General features: G+C 42.5%; 1 protein-coding gene across 2 annotated transcripts in view; it reads right to left on the bottom strand.

The window, feature by feature from the left end:
• The window catches only part of FAM135B (family with sequence similarity 135 member B), a 187680-nt gene that overhangs the window by 64763 nt on the left and 102004 nt on the right, over nt 1-20913 (bottom strand). For both annotated transcript variants that reach the window (XM_034436027.3, XM_034436029.3), the window contains 3 exons: nt 19476-19546; nt 18216-18389; nt 15480-15606 (listed from right to left, as the gene is read on the bottom strand). In XM_034436027.3, the coding sequence (XP_034291918.2) occupies nt 15480-15606; nt 18216-18389; nt 19476-19546 (372 nt within the window). The remainder of the gene's footprint in view (nt 1-15479; nt 15607-18215; nt 18390-19475; nt 19547-20913) is intronic.

Consider the following 20913-nt stretch of genomic DNA (forward strand, 5'->3'; position numbering starts at 1 on the left):
ATGCCATTATGAAAGCCCGAGAATCTCATTATTTTTTGAAAACATGAAATAAAAGTAAAGTTGCTAGTCTGGAGACAACTTTAATCTTTCTTGGTCAGCGCAAGCAACAAGAATCACTCGTGAATAGTCTCAAGCAGAAGACATGACAGCAATGTTCCGATATTTGAGAGGTTGCCACAAAGAAGAGAGGGTCAACTTATTCTCCAAAGCACCAGAAGGCAGAACAAGAAGCAATGGATGGAAAGTAATTAAGGAGAGAACCAATTTAGAACTAAGGAGAAATTTCCTGACAGTTAGAATGATAAACCAGTGGAATGTCTTGTCTGCAGAAATTGTGGGTGCTCCATCACTGGAGGTTTTTTTAAAAAAATTAGACAGCCTTTTGTCTGAAATGCTATAAACTCTCCTGCTCAAGTAGCGCGCAATCCCATAGTAAAGGTAAGTAGAATTCACCCCTGAAACAGACTACTGTATTAGATAGGTCAGGGGTTGGCAACCTTAAACACTCAAAAGAGCCATTTGGACCCATTTCCCACAGAAAAGAAAACACCGGGAACCACAAAACCCTTTGGACATCTAAAATGAAGATAACACCGCATATATCATTTTGTTATCTTTATGCTATGTACATAAGAGCCTTGGTAGTACAGTGGTCTAAAGCTCCCTGTTATTAAGACCAGCTGCCTGCAATTACTGCAGGTTCGAATCTCGCCAGGCTCAAGGTTGACTCAGCCTTCTGTTGTGGCCCCGCCCTCTGAGCCTGTCCCATCGGAGGAAGAAAGCTCCGAGCAGGAGGAAGAGGAGTCAGCCAGGCCTCCCTCTCCAGGCCCCTCCCCTCTGGCATTGTCTCAGGTGCCGGCCGAGGGAGAGGAGATCAGTAGGGAGACAGCTGGCTCGGATCAGAGTGACGAAGAAACATCATTCCTGGACGCACGCCTCCGAAGGCGTGATAAACGTTTGCAGCAGCTTAGGAGGCGTGCTAGGGATTAGAACTGAGTCACTGGACCACACCCCAGAGACTATATAATAGAGGGTAGTGGTCAGTGATCCTTGTGACGAACAAAAGTAAACCTTGGATAGCCACTAAAGCCTCGTTCGGAACTGCGGAGAGAAATATTATTTCTGCTTGGACTTTTTGTACGCTAAGTACCTTATCTTTCTGTTTGTGAAAATAAAGGCATTTGGCAGACGGTGTGTCTATCGCTGCCAAGTGGGAGATAAGACCTGGGTGCGTTCCAAAGTGTTTCCTTAACCCTCGGCTGGCTGTGTTTGTGTGTGTGTGGGTACGGGGACAGATCATCTTCCATCCTTTCTAAGGTAGGTGAAATGAGGACCCAGATTGTGGGGGCAATAAGCTGACTTTCTATAAAATATACAAAAGGATGAAGGCTATTGCTTAACGCACTGTAAGACGCCCTGAGTCTCCAGAGAAAGGTGGCAAATAAATCAAATTTTAAAAAAAACACAATATAGTGTGTTGCATTTACGAAATCAATGAACTGCTGCAGGGAAAACAATTTTTTATTTCTGCATGCAACAACATTTTGAACTCCGAAAAAAAAGATGGGTCGAAAACCTCAATAAATCACATGCCAGCAGGTGTCTCACATTGGCAGTTGTGATGCATATTTTTGAGTGACAGGGAGCCGCAGCAGAGGGATGAAAGAGCCACACATGGCTCCAGAGCCACGGGTTGCAGACCCTTGAGATAGACCATGGTTCTGATCCAGCAGAGTCATGCTAATGTCCTTATTTTATATTTTTTTATTTATTTTATTTTTATTTATTTTTATAAGCCGCCCTTCTCCAGAGACTCAGGGCGGCTTACAATGAGTTAAGCAATAGCCTTCATGCTTTTGTATATTTTATATTGCCCCCACAAACTGGGTCCTCATTTTACTCACCTTAGAAAGGATGGAAGGCTGAGTCAACCTTGAGCCTGGCGAGGATTGCAGTAATTGTAGGCAGCTGGATGTTAAATGCTGCCTTAGTAGGAGGCATTAGCCTCCTACGCCACTCAGGCTCCTATATTAACAGATACTTGACTTCTCTTCCTTTTTAGAATAAGAATGAGTGGTGGTTTTGTTAGTTTTTTTCTGCCACCAACATTCTTCCTTAATTCAGCACAAAATTATTCAGGTCTGTTATTTATAAACAATATAAAATAATATCACCATGAAACTTTGTACGGTTTCATACGTGCTTTCAGTTCCTGGTGTGTAGTACTCTTGTTCAATTTTCCATTTGTGTTCTTATTTTTCCCAAGATACACAATTATATTGTATATTTTGAGTCATTTTGCAGTAGCCTTAAGAATACAGTTTTGACATTTCTAAACCCTTTATGTACATCAACTTAAGAAGGAAGGAAGGAAGGAAGGAAGGAAGGAAGGAAGGAAGGAAGGAAGGAAGGAAGGAAGGAAGGAAGGAAGAAGTTGTGATAGTTCTACATAAAGGAAAGAAGGAAAGAAGGAAAGAAGGAAAGAAGGAAGGAAGGAAGGAAGTAAAGAAGAAGTTGTGATAGTTCTACATGAAGGAAAGAAGGAAAGAAGGAAAGTAGAAGTTGTGATAGTTCTACATGAATTAAAATTTGTTGTAGTTTTTTTTTTTTTTTAAGTACCCCTAAATTCTATTTTCTTGCTCAGGAAACTGATGCAAAATATGTGCTTGTACAAGTTTTCCTCCAGGACTTTCTTTATTTTATTTCATCAGCAATAATAAGCATTCTTCACTTTTGCTAAAGCAAACCATTCCCATTTTCTACAATTCACCCCCAGGCATCAAAAATATCCAGATAGCTGACGCAATGGAGATTAGCATCCCACTCCTATTTTTGTCCTGATATTTGCTTAACGGCTCCTCCAGGCATCTTATGCCTTATTCCTACTTCAACGAAAAGCCTTAAAATAATTTACAAGCAAGGCCAATGAAATTTTATGAAGCATGAAGCAGATAACCCTTTCTTGGTAGCCCATTACACTGAGTTTCCAGCATGTTTTGTTACGGGAAAATCCCCAAGGAGATAAAGGGTAAGGGGGAAATGTTCAGGAAGAAAATTATGGAAAAGGTAAGTGTCCAAAATGTTTCTTACAGGTACTTCTCAACTTAAAACAGTAATGGAGACTGCACGTTACTGTTGTAAGTCATGACAGTCATAAAGAGGGTCACTATGTAAGTGTGAGGTAGTTGCTGAGTGTCTGTTGTGGTCCGCCAGCAGTCTGTGGAGCTGGCAGCGAGGAGGCTGGGAAGGAACATGGGCCAGTCCTGGAGTCTGGGGAAGGCTCGGACGAGGGCTCTGCATCGGAGGCAGAGATGGGGCCAGGGCCATCTGGGAGTGATGCACAGACTACAGAGCCCTCAGAGTTGGACAGCAGAGAGGCAGAGGAACAGGAGGAGCCTGTTCCTAATGCACGCATGCGCAGAGCTGCCAGAAGGCAAGAACAGCTAAAGCAAAAGGGACGACTCAGGAGTAAGGCCAGGAGATGATTGGCCCTTCCCATAAGGCTTAAAAGAGAAACAAAGGCACTTGGGCATTTTGCAGGAAAGCAACATTGCTAACTCTGTTTCCAGTCGGCGTCTCTAGTTTGTTTCTGAACTCCGTTTGGCTTTGCCAAGAAAAGCCTTTGGCAGGGTGTCAAAGAAGATAAAGGTTGGTGATTATCCCAAAGGACTTCTTCCAAAGAACTTGTTTTGCAACTAATTGGAACTCAGCTGGGAATGAACGTAACTCTCAGCTGTTACAATAAAATAGGTTTCTTTGGGACTAATTGTGTCTTGTAATGACTCAGTAAGCCTAGGTCACAACAATGCCAGACATAACCATCAGAGAGGGATACAGCCATTGGAACTTTAGAATCAGGCCATAAGTCCTTGTGGACCATGTGTTGTAACTTTGAAGAGTCAAGGACTATGTTTATTCATTGAGAACATTTTTGTCCAGGCCTTGATGATGCTGGGTTGACTTCTAAACAGAAGTTCAGCCAGTTCAGACCAGTTCAGGTGAACCAGTAGCGGAAATCATGGATGGGCCTGCCCACCCCACCCACCACCCACCCCAGTTCTGTGTCGTCCTATTTAGGCACATTTTTGTGGCCGGGCACATGTGCGGAAGGCACATGCATGAACAAAGTGCATGAGCGGAAGGCAGGCACATGCCCAAACAGGGCACATGCGGCGAACCGGTAGTAACCAAATGTGAAGCCCACCCTTGCTTCTAAAGCTGTAAAGGAGCACTTATTGGGAAATTAGCTCCATATGCTTTAAGGAGGTTTCCTTCTTTGAGCAAATAGAAGTGCCTCTATGGATGTTATTGGAGAACATATGCAGCCAGGATGATTAGGGGACTGGAAACTAAAACATATGAAGAACGGTTGCATGAACTGGGCACGGCTAGTCTAGTGAAGAGAAGGACCAGGGGAGACATGATAGCAGTCTTCCAATACTTGAAAGGCTGTCACAGACAAGAAGGGGGTCAAGCTATTTTCCAAAGCACCCGAAGGCCAGACAAGGAATAATGGATGGAAACTGACCAAGAAGAGATTCAACCTCAAAATAAGGAGAAACTTCCTGAAAGTGAAAACAATCAACCAGTGGAACAGAAGTTGCCTTCGGAAGTTGTTGGAGCTTCATCACTTGAGACTTTCAAGAAAAGATTGGACTGCCATTTGTCAGAAATGGTGTAGGGTCTCCTGGTTGGGTGGGGGTTTCGACTACAAGGTCCTTTTCAACTCTGTTAATCTATCTGAATAGAAAATTAGGAATCTACTAGCACTTTTCCCAGCCAGTACATTTAATATAAACAACATAACCATGATAATAATAATAAAAAAAGATGTTGAGATTCTAGAAATAGTGCAGAGAAGAGCAACAAAGATGATTAGAGGGCTGGAGGCTGAAACATACGATGAATGGTTGCAGGAACTGGATGCATTGATCAAAGAGAAGGACTACGGGCGACATGATAGTAGTCTTCCAATATTTGAGAGGCTGTCACAGAGAAGATGAGGTTCACCTATTCTCCAAAGTACCAAGAAGTATCAAGTAGAAGTTATCAAAGGGAGATCCAACTCAGGATTATGGACAAATTTTCTGTCAATGAGAACAATTAATCAGTGGAATGGCTTTCCTCTGGATGTTTTGGGTGTTTCATCACTGGAGTTTTTAAAGAAGAGATTGGACATTTTAGAATAGAAGAGAAAAGAAGAGAAAAGAGAAGATAGAAGAGAAGATAGAAGAGAAGATAGAAGAGAAGAGAAGATAGAAGAGAAGAGAAGATAGAAGAGAAGATAGAAGAGGAGAGGAGAGAAGATAGAAGAGAAGATAGAAGAGAATATAGAAGAGAAAAGAAGAGAAGAGAAGAGAAATGAGAAGATAGAAGAGAATATAGAAGAGAATATAGAAGAGAAGAGAAGATAGAAGAGAAGAGAAGAGAATATAGAAGAGAATATAGAAGAGAAGAGGAGAGAAGATAGAAGAGAATATAGAAGAGAAGAGGAGAGAAGATAGAAGAGAAGATAGAAGAGAAGAGAAGATAGAAGAGAATATAGAAGAGAAGAGAAGATAGAAGAGAAGATAGAAGACGATATAGAAGAGAAGAGGAGAGAAGAGAAGAGAATATAGAAGAGAAGAGAAGGGAAGAGAAGAGAAGAGAAGAGAATAACTTTATGTCACTTTGAATCAGGGGTGAAATGCTCCCAATTTGGACTGGATCGCCCGATCTGGTAATGATAGTAGCGGGTGGTTCAGAGAACCGGTAGCAAAAATCCCTGCGTCCCCCCCACCACCACCATGCCCAGCTGAGCCGCACGCTCATCAGAGGCTTTTTTTTTTTTTTTTTTTTTACTTTTAAAAGCATTTTTTCTACAACCTCTTCGGCTGAAAAAATGCTTTTAAAAGTAAAAAAAAAAAAAAAAAGCCTCTGATGATTGCGCGGCTCAGCTGGGATCGTCAGAGGTTTTTCAAAGCAATTTTTTCTGCAACCTCTTGGCCGAAGAGGTGATTAAAAAAAAATGCTTTGAAAAGACTCTGACGATCCCAGCTGAGTTGCCTGATCGTTAGAGAGGCTTTTCAAAGCATTAGAAAAAATGCTTTGAAAAGTTAAAAAAAAAAGTTGGCCACACCCACCCAGTCACATTACCCCCCCTCCCACTAAGTCACGCCCACAGAACCAGTAGTAACAAATTTTACATTTCACCCCTGCTTTGAATGTACACTAATCGGCATACATTAAAATGAAATTTCATTGCATAGAGCTCTCAAAGTGCCACCACCTCTGATATACACTATATAACCATGACAAAAATAAATAAATAAACAATACAAAATTATGCATATACCTACCTATATTATATGACACAAAGAAACAACACCGTCTAGTTCAGATGTATACATGTACATGGTGAGAAAAAATGAATTGAACTAAATAAATAAATAAATGGATCTTGTGAGCTTACCAGACGGATGGCATAGGGAACAAAGCTGCAAACAAAGCTGAATCTGGTAGTCCTGCTAGAAATACTTCAAAACCTCCCCCCAGAGCAGTGGTGGTATTTATCCGGCTCTATCCAGTTCGGGGGAACCGGTAGCAGCGGCTGCGGGAGGCTCCGCCCACCTGCCCAGACGTCATCACATCCTGTTTTTGATGCTCTGTGTATGCGCAGAAGGTCCTGTGCATGTGCGGAGATGTCACACATGAGCGAAGCCAGCGCGCGCGCACGCTCACATTTGCGAACTGGTAGCAAAGGTAAGTGAATAACACCCTTGCCTCAGAGGGCAGCAACAGAAACAAACCGTAAAGTGGATGTGTGGGGTCTCTAACAATACTTCGAGCTCTAAGCACACTAGTGCTTATAAGCAGTATCCTGAATAATGGGAAGTGAGCTTCCTATAATCGTCTCTGCTGTCCTCACCACTCTCTGTATGGACTTTCTATCTGAGGCGCTGCTGCCACCAAACCAAACAGTGATGCAGTTTGTTAAAATGCTTTCAATTGTGCCTCTGTAAAAAGTGGCCAGGACAGAAGGAGAAAGATGTGCTTTTCTCATCCGACGCAGGAAATGCAGACGTTGGTTTGCACGCTTTTACTAAAGATGACCAGTTCAGTCAGATTGTTAGTTAACTGCACTCCTAGATAACTTTTCTGAAACGGTATACGGTCTCCTGCTTGAACAGGGTGTTGAAGACCTTCAAGGTCTCTTCAAACTCCGTCATTCTGTATTCTGTGTTTTTATTAAAAGGCAGAAGTTATTACAAGCCGCAACTCGCAACTCATCCGATGCTTAGAGCACTGTTTCTCAACTTTCGCAACTTCAAGATGTTGTGGACTTCAATTCCCAGGATTCCCTAAGCCTGTCTGTAACCTAATTCTTTAGGAACACAAAGACTGAGCCTGAATAATGAGAAAGAAAGTTATGAATAATGATTCGTAGGAGAAGACTGGGTCTCCGGAAACAAACAATAAAAAAAAGCCTCTGTGTTTCGTTGACCCAATAAGTTTTCCTTATTCTTAAGCCTGTAGGGGATGGAAACGAATATCTAAGACCTATCATTATTTCAGGAAAATAATAGTGGCTTGCTTCAGGCACAGAAAAGGAACATAAAGTGCTTGTCATTTATAAGCAAACCACTGTGCCTCTGACTTCTACTTCTCGGTCAGCAAGATTTACGTCATTTCTCCGTTTTATTTATTCTTTTTAGGTTAGGGAATATAAGTAACTTGGATCTCCCTGTAACTCTTCTACCATCCTTTAAGACAGCAACGGAACATTTCAAATGAGACATTAAAGAAATAGAAACAAGAGTCTTTTGAAAATTGCTTCGGGAATAATTTAGCAATCAAACATTTTATCTTTAAAATATGTACCACTACCAGTTGAAAAGAATTTTTTTTTTTTTTGCTACATTAAGGGATAGATTTGAAGAAGAAGAAAAAAAAGAAATATTGGAAATTAGATTTAGGGCAATTTTGCAAAGCTTGATACAAAAGCTACTTCTTGTGGAAATATACCCCTTGCAATTATTTGGGACAGTAATGATTTTTAAAACATTCAAGACTCTTTCTTTTGTTATTTGAAAAGGGAGAGGGAGATAGAGAGGAAAAGAGAGGGGGAGGGGGAGAGAGGAAGTGGGAAAGGGAAAGGGGAGGGGCAAGAGAAGGGAAAAGGAAGGGGGAGAGGGGGAGAGGAGGGAGGGGGGGAGGAAAGAAGGAAGGAAGGAAGGAAGGAAGGAAGGAAGGAAGGAAGGAAGGAAGGAAGGAAGGAAGGAAGGAAGGAAGGAAGGAGAGATGAGAGAGGAAGAGACAGAGGGAGGGAGGGGGGGAGGAAAGAAGGAAGGAAGGAAGGAAGGAAGGAAGGAAGGAAGGAAGGAAGGAAGGAAGGAAGGAAGGAAGGAAGGAGGGGATTATCTTCTAAATCCCTGAATGCAGTAGGCATTCAGAGCACCCCACAAAACTAGGAGAAAAATACAATCAAATAAAACAAAATAAGGCCAGCCTGTCTTTACAAAAATCACTCAGCATGAAACTGGACTCCTTTCAGCCTTACAAGGCTGACATTTAATTATTCTGCAAAGTGCAAAGAGGTCAAGTGCAAGAAATGATTTTTTTTTTTTATTTTAAAAAAAATCCCTTTGATGTCTGCCGGAGACAGTGGCAGGCCGGGCTCCTCTGAGCAGAATCAAAGCAGAGAAATTATCAGGCCGGGAGTGCGGTCTAGAAAGCCATCTCCTTTACAAAGGACAGGCACAGTGGGGATTTTATCATTTCAAAGTATCAAGCTGATCGTCAAACGCATTCGCAGTTGTGTGGTTTTGGTTAGGCAGCTGCAAAATGAGCCTTCAATTGATTTTCAGTGACCTACAATTCTTATTTGACCATCTAGAGCATGGGGTGTCAAACTCAATTTCATTGAGGGCCACATCAGGGTTGTGTTTGACCTCGGGGAGCCAGGATGGGCATGGCCAGCTCAACATAATTCATGCCAGGGGCACTTGTGGTGGTCCGAGTGCTCTGCCGGCAATAACAGAGCTCAGGGGGTCCGCGTGTGCCCCCCCAGTTCTGTTTTCTCTGGCAGAGGAACCGCGGGCCGGCTCATCCTTCTGTCAGGTTTCGATGTCATCTCAAATAAATTGCACTCCCAAATAATTAATCTTTGCTGAAATATTCCATTTATTGAGTACGACAGATCTGGCCCCGACTTCATCGTAGCCGATACTAACCCTCTGACCCCCAAACCCTTCCCTTTCCGTTCCCCAATTCTCATCTTCTCATTGGCCATCTTCCAAGTCAGTCTCCCCAGCTTCTGACCTCAGCCCACAGGAATGTCCCCCCTCCCATCCCATCTCCTAGGGGATATTATCTACAGAGAAAATAAGTAGGTGAAAAGTCAAGCCTCGTCTTTTTATGGCAGCATCAGAATGCTGACACTTTCACTGTTTCCAGGGCAGCCCCACAGGCCAGATCTAAAAACCTTCTGGGCCTTGAGTTTCACACACCTGATCTAGGGCTAATCTCATCAGTCTGACATCTGGATGCACATTCAATAAAGTGTATGGTAGGGTAAATATTTGCGTGGCGGTTGGCTGTGTGATGCGTTGTAGTTTGCGTGCGCTGGTTGTCGGAATATCAAGACTGTTAGAAAATATTGATACAGAAGATATATTTGGCTTACCCCCCACCTCTACAACCAAATATAATTTCTCTCCCCAAAATAGAATAACCTATGTTACCTTTCCCCCTCAGGTTACAAATTATTTTTTTACAGCCTAGGGAAAAGTGAAAGGAAATACGGATCCAGGAAATAAATAGGATCTTGTATTCTTTTTCTGCTTTCTAGCACTGATACCTCCAAGCCAGTGGTAGGTTTCAAAAATTTTTACTATTGGTTTTGTGGGTGTGGCTTGGTGGGTACGGCATGGCTTGGTGGGCGTGGTATGGTAGGTGTGGCAGGGGAAGGATACTGTGAAATCTTGCCTTCCGCCGTGCCCTTAAAACTTACTTTTTCCAACAAGCCGGGCTGGCCTAACAAATTTTTTAAATGATTTTAAATTTGTTTGTCTTTTTAAATTTTGGGCCAAATTGAGATATTTCCTTTTAATCTGTTCTTAATGTATTTATTATGTGTTTTTATTTGGCTGTACACCGCCCTGAGTCCCTAGGGAGAAGGGCGGTATATAAATTTGAAGTAAAATAAAAAAAATAAATTAAAAAAAATCTTCATTCCCTCCCCAATCCAGGGGAAGGTTACTGCAAAATCCTCATTTCCTCCCAATCAGCTGTGACTCGGGAGGCAGAGAACAGATGGGGGCGGGGCCAGTCAGAGGTGGTATTTACCAGTTCTCTGAACTACTCAAAATTTCCGCTACTGGTTCTGCAGAACTGGTCAGAACCTGCTGAATACCACCTCTGCTCCAAGCCCATCAATTGCATTTAGCATTCCCCCCCCCCTTCCAAAACAGAAACGGAGAACTGGATCTGAGTCATCATCAGATTGTGGGAGAAGGAAAAGAGAGAGAAATGGCAATAAATGTCAATTCAGGGAGTTATCTGCCTTTGAGAATGAAGCTCATTATCTCAATTATCTCTGTAACCCACACCATTTCTGCTAACTGAAAAGCAACACTGAATTTCTGCTGAACCCATCTCTGCTGTGCAAAAGAAATTAAATAAATCGGGCCCAGGAGCTGGGGAGATTAAGAGTTGGCCTGTCATCATTACTTGGATGGCTGTCACTTTTCAAATATAGTAGGGCTGCCAAGGAAACCCAATCTTTGCAAGGAAAGGCAAATTCTTCTGACAAAAACACCTTGTTCTTTCTTGCCATCTGCTCCATGTAGCATTTCCTTGCTATTAAACTTTGAGGAGAGGAGTCAGCCTGTCCTTAAATTGCATATTTTGGCTAGGAAAGGCATGGAGATACAGGAATAGCCAACACCCCAGAAGATAGGCTCAAAATCCAGATGGATCTTGGCAGTCTTGAACACTGGGCCTTAGTCTAACAAAATGGAAATTCAATTTAGAGAAAAGTAAGGCTCTACACTTAGGCAAAGAAAACCGACTGTAAAAAGTGCAGACCAGGTCAAATGTGGCTCAACGCGATAGGGATCTTGGAGACCTACTGGACAATCACTTAAAAATGAGCCAACAATGTGTGGCCTTGATGGTACAGTGGTCTACGCACCCTGTTATTAACACAGCTGCTTGCAATTTACTGCTGGTTCGAATCTCTCCAAGGCTCAAGGTTGACTCAGCCTTCCATCCTTTCTAAGGTAGGTGAAATGAGGACCCAGTTGTGGGGGCAATAAGCTGACTTTGTATAAATATATACAAAAGTATGAAGGCTATTGCTTAAAGGATTGTAAGCCACCCTGAGTCTCCGGAGAAGGGTGGCATATAAATCAAATTAAAATAAATAAATAAATAAAATAAAAAAAATTAAAAAAAAGTCAATGCAATCCTAGGCTACATTAATAGAGGGGTAGAATCAAAAACACGTCAAGTATTAATATCGCTTCATAAAGCCTTAATATGGCCACACTTGGAATATGGCATCTAGTTTTGGTCACCTCGATATAAAAACAGATGTTGACCTCTAAAAAGAGTACAGAGAAGAGCAACAAAAATGATTAGGGGTTGGGAAGCTAAAACATATGAAGAACGGTTGAAGGAATTGGGTTTGTCTAATCTAGTGAAGAGAAGGACCAGGGGAGACATGATAGCAGTCTTCCAATATTCGAGGGCTGCCACAGAGAGGAGGGGGTCAAGCTATTTTCCAAAGCACTTGAAGGTCAGACAAGGAATAATGGATGGAAACTGACCAAGGTGAGATTCAACCTAGAAATGAGAAGGAACTTTCTGACAGTGAGAACAATCAACCAATGGAACAGGTTGCCTTTGGAAGTTGTGGGAACTTCATCACTGGAGGCTTTCAAGAAGAGATTGGACTGCCATTTGTCAGAAATGGTTGGTAGGGTCTCCAGCTTGGGTGGGGGGTTGGACTAGATGACCTGCAAGGTCCTTCCCAACTCTGTTAATCTGTTAAGAATCTGCTTCTCTTTGGCTCACTCTGCCAATGCAGTCCAATTCCAAATGATTTTTTTTTAGCATCCAAGGAGAAATTTGAAAAATGTCAATTGATTTCTGAGCAGTGGAAAAAGATTAATTAAATCAGAACAATAGTGACAGGTAGACAGAATATGTGTGTGTGTGGGATAAAGTGACATGAAGGGAACACAGTGGCGCAGAAGATTAATGACCCTGGAACTATCAACCAGAAATGGTCTGCACTCTGGCGGTTCGAGCCCAGCTCTGTGAGATGGAGTGAGCTCCCATCACTCAATCCCTAGCTCCAGCACACCCAGAAGTTCGAAAGCATGCAATATTGCGAGTACATAAATGGGGACCACTTTGGTGGGAAAACCTTAGCTGTGTTTGTTTGTGCAGAGAGCGGAACCTAGTTGTGAACTGTCCAGTTGTTGAATTCAGGAAAAAAAAACGAACTCCTAGATATTATTTTACCAAGAGTATAAACCAGGGGTGGGTTCTAAATATTTTTACTACCGGTTCTGTGGGTGTGGCTTATTTTGTGGGTGTGGCTTGGAGGTCATGTGACTAGGTGGGCGTGGCTAGCTGGTCAGAGTCATTTCTGGAAGGTCCTCGCACTTACAACCAGTCCTCGCACTTACGACCCGACTCATTTGTTTGCTTTTAACACTGATCAGCTGTAGGATGGCCCTTTGAAGCCCCACGGCAAGAGTTTAAACAGTTTTTTCCCTCTAGTCATTAGCTGGGACTCAGGAGGCAGCAATCGATTGGGGGTGGGACCAAATAAAAGGTAAGAATAATGTGGAGGGGTGGAGGGGCGGGGGGGAGAACCTGTTCGGTGACGTCATATCGTCACCGCTACCGGCTCGGCCGAACCGGACCGAACCAGGAGCAACCCACCACTGGTATAAACATTACTGAATAAACCCCATTGGCACAGAGGAAGCAAAACCAGCTCTGGGCTTTCCACGCAGAAGCACACATAATTCATTCCCCTTTTCCCCATAGTCCATTACATCCATTACATCCGTCAATCACTTCTGTTCATTTTGTTATGGGAACCAGCCGACCACTCTGGGACATCTGCTTGGGGTGTCCTTGAGGTGGGAGCAATGTCTCATGGGAACCGATGATGCTTGGATGCTATTTTCCCAACCCTTGCATTCCATTCCACCCACCTCCTTTTTCTTTGTCCAGCTGCGAGCGAAGCGGAATATAGGTGAAAATGCGAATCGGTGCTGGACATGGCTGGATGCGAGGCAATGCAACATGGGCAGGGGTTGGGTTCTACTTACCTTTACTACCGGTTCGCAGCAGGGCCGTGCCTGCTCACTTCGCATGCGCAGAAGCATTTTAATGACGTCAGGGTTGGTGGGTGGAGCCTCCCGCCGGTTTTACTACCGGTTCTATAGAACTGGTGTGAACGGGGGCAACCCACCACTGAAAATGGGGTAAGGTCAGGGAAAACCAGCAGAGGAGCTTGGAAGAGCCAGAAAATTGAAAGCCACCAGTTAGCTGGTGTAAAGCTAGTTCATCCCTCACAATAGCAATAGCACTTAGACTTATATACCGCTTCATAGTGCTTTTACAGCCCTCTCTAAGTGATTTACAGAGTCAGCATTTTGCCCCCAACAATTTGGGTCCTCATTTTATCCACCTCGGAAGGATGGAAGGCTGAGTCAACCTTGAGCCTGGTGAGATTTGAACTGCCAAATTGCAGTCAGCCAGCAGTCAGCAGAAGTAGACTGCAGTACTGCACTCTAACCACTGTGCCACTGTGCACCAAGGATAGGTGTATAAGTGCTAAACAGAATGAACAAGCATTCCAGGCTGTTGGGATTGCATCGTATGTCTATCATGTGTAGATTTCCCTGGCATTGTATGCCATGCATTAAATAAATAACACTTAGACTTATATACCACTTCACAGTACTTTATAGCCCTCTCTAAGCAGCTTACAGAGTCAGCATATTGCCCGCAAAATCTGGCTCCTCGTTTTACCAACATCAGAACAATAGAAGGGTGAATCAACCTGGAGCCAGTCAGGATCAAACTGCTGGCAGTGGGCAGAATTAGCCTGCAATACTGCATTCTAACCACAGCTCTTGATAAAAGAAATAAAAGTCATAAGAATAAATATATTGTAAATGAATTATATTAAAAGAATAAGTGGCAGAGTCAATTGTTAATGTCCATTGAGGAAATCTAGCACGTATCCCTAAAATAATTTGGCCTTGTAGGTTGGATGGACTTTGCATATTCAAATATTTTGGATAAGTGAATAGCAAACAACTCATCCCTTGAGAACTAAATAGCAACAATCTTCAACTCAACCAATAGAACAAAAAATATTGAATCAATCGCCTAGTTTCATCAGTGAGAACAGGAAAGCGTAATAACCATAGCTAGTCCTCAACTTATGACCACAACTGAGCCTAAAATTTCTATTGCTAAGTGAGACAGTTGCTAAGTGAGTTTTGCCCCATTTTATGATCCTTCTTGCCGCAGCTGTTGAGTGAATCACTGCAGTCGTTAAATTAGTAACAGTTGTTAAGTGAATTTGGTTTCTCCATTGAATTTGCTTGTCCCCCAAAAGGGGATCATTCCAAACTCCCAGGTCTCTGCAACCATCATAATTTTATGCCAGTTGTCAAAGCATATTAATTTTGATTATGTGACCATGGGGATGGTGCCATGGTCATAAGTGAAAAATGGACAATGGTCATAAGTCACTTTTTCAGTGTCATTATAACATTGAAATGTCACTAAACAAATCGTTGGTTTTTTCCCTCTTCAATTTGAAAAGAAAGTGTATATAAATAGAAAATCGGGGTTGCTCGGATACCACTTTGGAAAATATTGAATTGAAAATGAATACAACAATGGAGAGACAATGGAAAGAGGAGTAGAGGGATAGAGAGGAGGGGAGAAGAGAGGAAAGAGAGAGAGGGACAGAAGAAAGGGAAAAGGAGGGGAAGAAAGGGAGGGGAAATAAGAGTAGGAGAGAAGGTTAGAAGGGAGGAGTGGGGAAAAGGAAGGGGAAGGAGAGAAGGGGAAAGAGAGGAGGAAAGAAGAAAGTAAAAGAGGATAGAAGAAGGGAGGGAAGGGAAGGGAAAGAGAGAAGGAGGAGAAGAAGAAGGATTGTTCTAAAATAAGGGAGATAGAATGGTAGAAAAGCAACCCCGAGTATACTCAATATTTTTAGGATGAAGAATGAACTAATATGAAAGTTAAAAGAGAATATGTATGTTTAACAATGGATAAGAGAATGTATATTTAAGACATATTTATGAGAAAATTAAAAAAAACCCAAATTGTTGTAAATCGAGGACTACTGTAATTTTAAGAAATGCAATTCATTGACGGCTTGGCATCCCTTTTCTACAGAATATCAAGTTCGCCTTGGAGGGCCATCCCCACCTCCAAGCAACACAGCTTTTTACCTCTGAAGTTGTTGGTCTGCAGTAGCCTGTTCCGAAAACCAGATTTTCTAGCGACATCCCAGTTAAATCTGGTCCCGTATCCAAGTTGCCTCTACCAAGCCAGGAAGATCTTCCTGGCCGAACAAAACTAAACAAAAAGAGAAGATGTGGAAAGCTCAGGAAGGTACGAATTTTTTTTTATTATTACAATCACAATCTCCCTCATTTCCTTTCTGCGCTAGGAATAATTGGTTATTTTTATATGCCTGTGAAGCTATTTTAGGAAGAAGCAGAAACCGAGAAGTATTCCACAAAGGAGAACATCTATAGCTAAACCCTTGATTCAGTTCCTGGCTCAAGGAATCACCAAGAAAAACCATACCTAACCAAAACTGGCAGGGGAATTGACCAGAGGTGGGTCTCAGCAGGTTCTGACCAGTTATGGAGAACCGGTAGCAGAAATTTTGAGTAGTTCAGAGAACCGGTAGTAAAAATTCTGACTGGCTCCGCCCCCATCTATTCTCTGCCTCCCAAGTCCCAGCTGATCGGGAGGAAATGGGGATTTTGCAGTAATCTTCCCCTGGAGTGGGGTGGGAATGGAGAATTTACAGTATCCTTCCCCTGCCACGCCCACCAAGCCACACCCACCAAGCAATGCCACACCCACCAAGCCACACCCACAGAACCGGTAGTAAAAAAAAATTGAAACCCACCACTGGAACTTACTGTGTATAAACAGGGAGCAAACCCCACAGTTTTATTTTATTTCTTTGAATAAAATAGAATAACAGAGTGGGAAGGGACCTTGGAGGTCTTCTAGTCCAACCCCCTGCTTAGGCAGGAAACCCTACACCACAAATGGTTATCCAACATCTTCTTAAAAACTTCCAGTGTTGGAGCATCCACAACTTTTGGAGGCAAGTTGTTCCATTGATTAATTGTTCTCAATGTCAGGAAATTTCTCCTTAGTTCTAAGTTGCTTCTCTCCTTGATTAGTTTCCATCCATTCCTTCTTGTCCTACTTTCAGGTGCTTTGGAGAATAGCTTGACTCCCTCTTCTATGGGGCAGCCCCTGAGATATTGGAACATTGCTATCATGTCTCCTCTAGTCCTTCTTTTCATTAGACAAGACATATTCCCGCAACCCTTCTTCATATGTTTCAACCTCCAGTCCCCTAATCAATTTTGTTGCTCTTCTCTGCACTCTTTCTAGAGTCTCCACATCTTTTTTTTTTTACATCATGGCAACCAGAACTAGATGCAGTATTCCAAGTGTGAACTTAGCAAGCCCTTTTAAAGTAGTATTAGCATTTCATGTGATTGTTGATTCTATCCCTCTGTTAATGCAGCCTAGGACTGTGTTGGAGTGCAGAAAGTGCAGAGTACAAAATTAATGTTCAAATCTGGGCCAGTCCTTCAAAAATGATTTGTAGGCATGCAACGACTTCTCTTCAAATCATTAAAACAGCCGTGTCTTTTTCCAGGTTCATCTATCCTTTTTTTTTTCTTAAAGCTCCTCCCGGTTCTTTCCATCATGGGCTGCAGGGCAAGGCCACTTTACTTTGTTTTGGATATTTAAATTCTATTTTTTTTTAAATTGTCATTGTACGTGTATACACAGTATACCCATACAATGAAATTCACTTAACACCCAAAGACCAGGTCCAACATACATAACAATCCCCAAACACACTCCCACCCACCACAAATTCCCCGCCCCTGAACCACCCAAGCATCCACACAACAGACCAAGTAATGCTGTCCAACAGCTCACTGATGGTGGCCCTTTAGTTCATTGTTGAGTGCAATTATAGCTCTGGGATAAAAACTATTCAGAAAACGTGTGGTCCGAGTTTTAATTGTTCTGTATCTTCTGCCGGAAGGCAACAGTCCAAAAAGATTGTAAGCAGGATGGGAAGAGTCTCTGAGAATGTTATGCAACTTTCTCAAACAGCGAGATTCGAAGATGTCGTCCAGGGCTGGTAGCTGGAGCCCGATGATATTCTGGGCAGTTTTAATGATTCTCTGTAGAGCTTTTATGTCCGCTGCAGAGCTGCTCCCATACCATGCAAGAATGCCGTATGTCAGGACGAGTGGTGGATTTCAAATTTTTTTACTACCGGTTCTGTGTGTGTGGTGTGGTAGGCGTAGCATGGCTTGGTGGGCGTGGCTTGGTGGGCATGGCAGGGGAAGGATACTGTAAAATCTCCATTCCCACCTCACTCCAGGGGAAGGATACTGTAAAATCACCATTCCCTCCCCAATCCAGGGGAAAGTTACTGCAAAATCCCCATTTCCTCCCGATCAGCTGGGACTTGGGAGGCAGAAAATAGAAGGGGGTGGGGCCAATCAGAATTTTTACTACCGGTTCTCAGAACTACTCAAAGTTTCCACTACCGGTTCTCCGGAACTGGTCAGAACCTGCTGATACCCATTTCTGGTCAGGACACTCTCAATGGTGCTGTGATAATAGGACAGAAGCAGATGCTGAGATAGATTTATCTTCCTGAGCATTCTCAGGAAGGACAGCCTCTTCTGTGCCTCCTTCTCAAGCATGTTAACATTCATAGTCCATGAGAGGTCCTCCGAGATATAAATGCCCAAAAATTAAGACGTGTCTGATTTAAGGATTTGAAGAGAGCTGATTTATCAGGGGAAGGATGTGCATAACTTATCAGGGAAGGATGCGCATAACTTCGGAAGGATTTGCAAAGCCCTCTTGCATTGTCTCTTTAGCAAAGTGAAGGTTCACCGTACCTTAGGAGGGGCTGGTTCAAAGCCACCAGAGAGCCATGCAGAGTAACCGTGACTGCCGACAGGTGGAAGTAGTCAAACATGACAGGGACGTGGTGATGTAGGCCTTGCCTGGGGTGGAAGTGGAGCCCCAATGTGCGGCTGCTTATTACCGGGATGGTCAGGACATCTCTCAGCCTGGAAGGAGAGGATGGAAGAGTTGAGAAAAACGAGACGTTAGCTTTGCTCTGCAACACGGTTGCTGCTGCAGAGTTTCAGGCGTGAGTGGAATTTTGATCATGGGCTGTTATTCTCTTAGCAGTGAGTCATACTTCTGAGGTTGCAGCTCAACTCTCTACCGTGTAATTATGGCAACAACGGGGTCAGTTTCTTGATACTGCCCTGAGAATCCTCAAATGGTTTGCCTTCTACCGTTCCTGCAGTCATCTTTTCCTTTCCTTTTCATTTACTTTGTGCACTTCTCCTTCTCCCCTGTTTTCTCCTTGTCCTTCTCTTTCTTCTTCTCTCCTTCCTCCTCTTATCCTCCTTCTCTTCGTTCTTACTCTTCCTCTCCCTGTCGGCCTTCTTCTCCTTCTCTCCCTCTTCTTATCTTCCTCCTTCTCTCACTCTTCCCCTCCTTGTCCTCCTTCTTCTCCTTCTCCTTCTCCTTCTTCTCCTTCTCTTTCTCCCTCTTTTTCTCCATTCTCTGCCTCCTTCTTCCCTTCCTCTGTTTTGTTCTCCTTCTTGTCCTTCTCCCCCCAATTCTTCTCCTTCTCCTTCTCCCCCTTTTTCTCCCTGTCCTCTTCCTTCTTCTCCCCTTCCTCTGTTTGTTCTCCATCTTGTCTTTCTCCCCCCTAATTCTTCTCCTTCTCCCCCTTTTTCTCCCTGTCCTCTTCCTCCTTCTCCCCTAATTCTTCTCCTTCTCTTCCAATAGTGCCATTTTACTAGAAACTGTCAACATACAGTAAACTGGATTATGATCCTAAAGTGTTCTTGTTAAGAGGAAGGTAAACCATAAAAAAGTGGTAATATTTATGTGATCATGCTTTTCACTGAATCATCAGGATGCTGATGGAACAGAGGGGATTATCTACAGGATGGTCTCTATGTTCTTTTCATGATTCTTTCCTCTATATCCAATAACTGTTTTGTGCATACCTAACACTCCAAGCATTTGTTTAAGCAGACTGCGGTTCAGGAAAGCTTCATTCCTAATTTTAAAATGCCTTCAGAGTCTTCGTTGCATGAGAATAACACTTCACCTTAAAAAGACATACTACTCACTGTTGTTCACTGTCTGTAAAAAGCAGGTCCAGCTTGAGCTGAAAATCAGCTTCGCTTAATGCTTCTTCCACCTGAATACAATTTTAGAAAACAAAACAAAACACCCTATTATTAAAAGCTAATATTGGAATCAATTGTCTATGGAGATTCTCAGTCACTCAGGTCATGGTTGTCCCAAAAGTGTTTTTTTTCAGCAGGCAACTGGACTTTCTGGTTTTTCTTGGAAGATATTTCACTTCTCATCCAAGAAGCTTTTTCAGCTCTGACTGGATGGTAGGGAAATGGAAGGGTTTATATTCCTTGCAGACAGCTGGTCCCGTGCATTCTTTTACGGAGTTGACACAGGGCAGAAAATATCCTGCAGCCAAGAAGGTGCCTTACACATTTGAGCTACTCCGGTGGCCCTGAGGACACAGACAAGTCTCCAAGTAGCCTCAACGACTCTCTAAAAGGATGCAAATGATCAACTGCCAACAAGGAGTATAAATCCTTCTATTTCCCACCATCCAGTCAGAGCTGAAGAAATTTCTTGGATGAGAAGCAAAATGTCTTCAAAGAAAAACCAGAAAATCTACTTCCCTCCTGAAAAAAAAACACCTTTGGGACATCGGAATCAATTGGAAAAAGAGAAAGGGGAAGAGTGAGGAGGGGAGAGAGGAAATAGAAAGGAAGAGTGAGGAAGTGAACAGAAGATGAATCGGAATCAGAATAGAACTGGAAGGGACATTGGAGATCTTCTAGTCCAGCCCCCTGCTTAAGCAGGAGATCCTATACCGTTTCAGACATGTGACTGACTGACTGACTGACTGACTGACTGACTGACTGACTGACTGTCTGAATGAATGAATGAATGAATGAATGAATGAATGAATGAATGAATGAGGTGCAATCTACAAGGTGTGGCAAAATAATATCAAGGTGAGAGCTGGAGTTCAAAATATAGAAGAGAATAAAGAGAAAGATCTCCCAAAAGTGATGAAAGAATTACGGATGGGTGCTACAAAGATACAACAGCAAGAGATAGGTGCTGAGGCAGATGAAATACTTGGATTAAACAAGTGTGATGTAAGGAAATACAAAATCCCAATGGAGAAGCATGAAAGATTTACCAAAAAGTCAATAAGAGTTGAAACTCTAAAAAGGGCAAGAGATGACGGATAAATATAGAATACTCCCTAATAAGGTGGTTATTTTATTAAGAGTTTTAAAAAAGGGGGTATAAAGTAGAAATTGGGAAAACAGTATTATGTATACTGATATATAATAGAACACATTGTATATACAAATGTTAGAAGTTAAAAGATTATGATTATGTATATCTAAATACTATTATAATTATTAGTATTGTGTATAAAGTATATTGACCCAGACAATACATTGTTCACTAAGCACTTATGGATGTTAAAGAAAAAAATATGCCTAAAAATTTATATATATA

The sequence above is a fragment of the Pantherophis guttatus genome, chromosome 3 (assembly GCF_059756535.1).
Source record: "Pantherophis guttatus breed Tessera chromosome 3, ASM5975653v1, whole genome shotgun sequence".
Classification (NCBI taxonomy): domain Eukaryota; kingdom Metazoa; phylum Chordata; class Lepidosauria; order Squamata; family Colubridae; genus Pantherophis; species Pantherophis guttatus.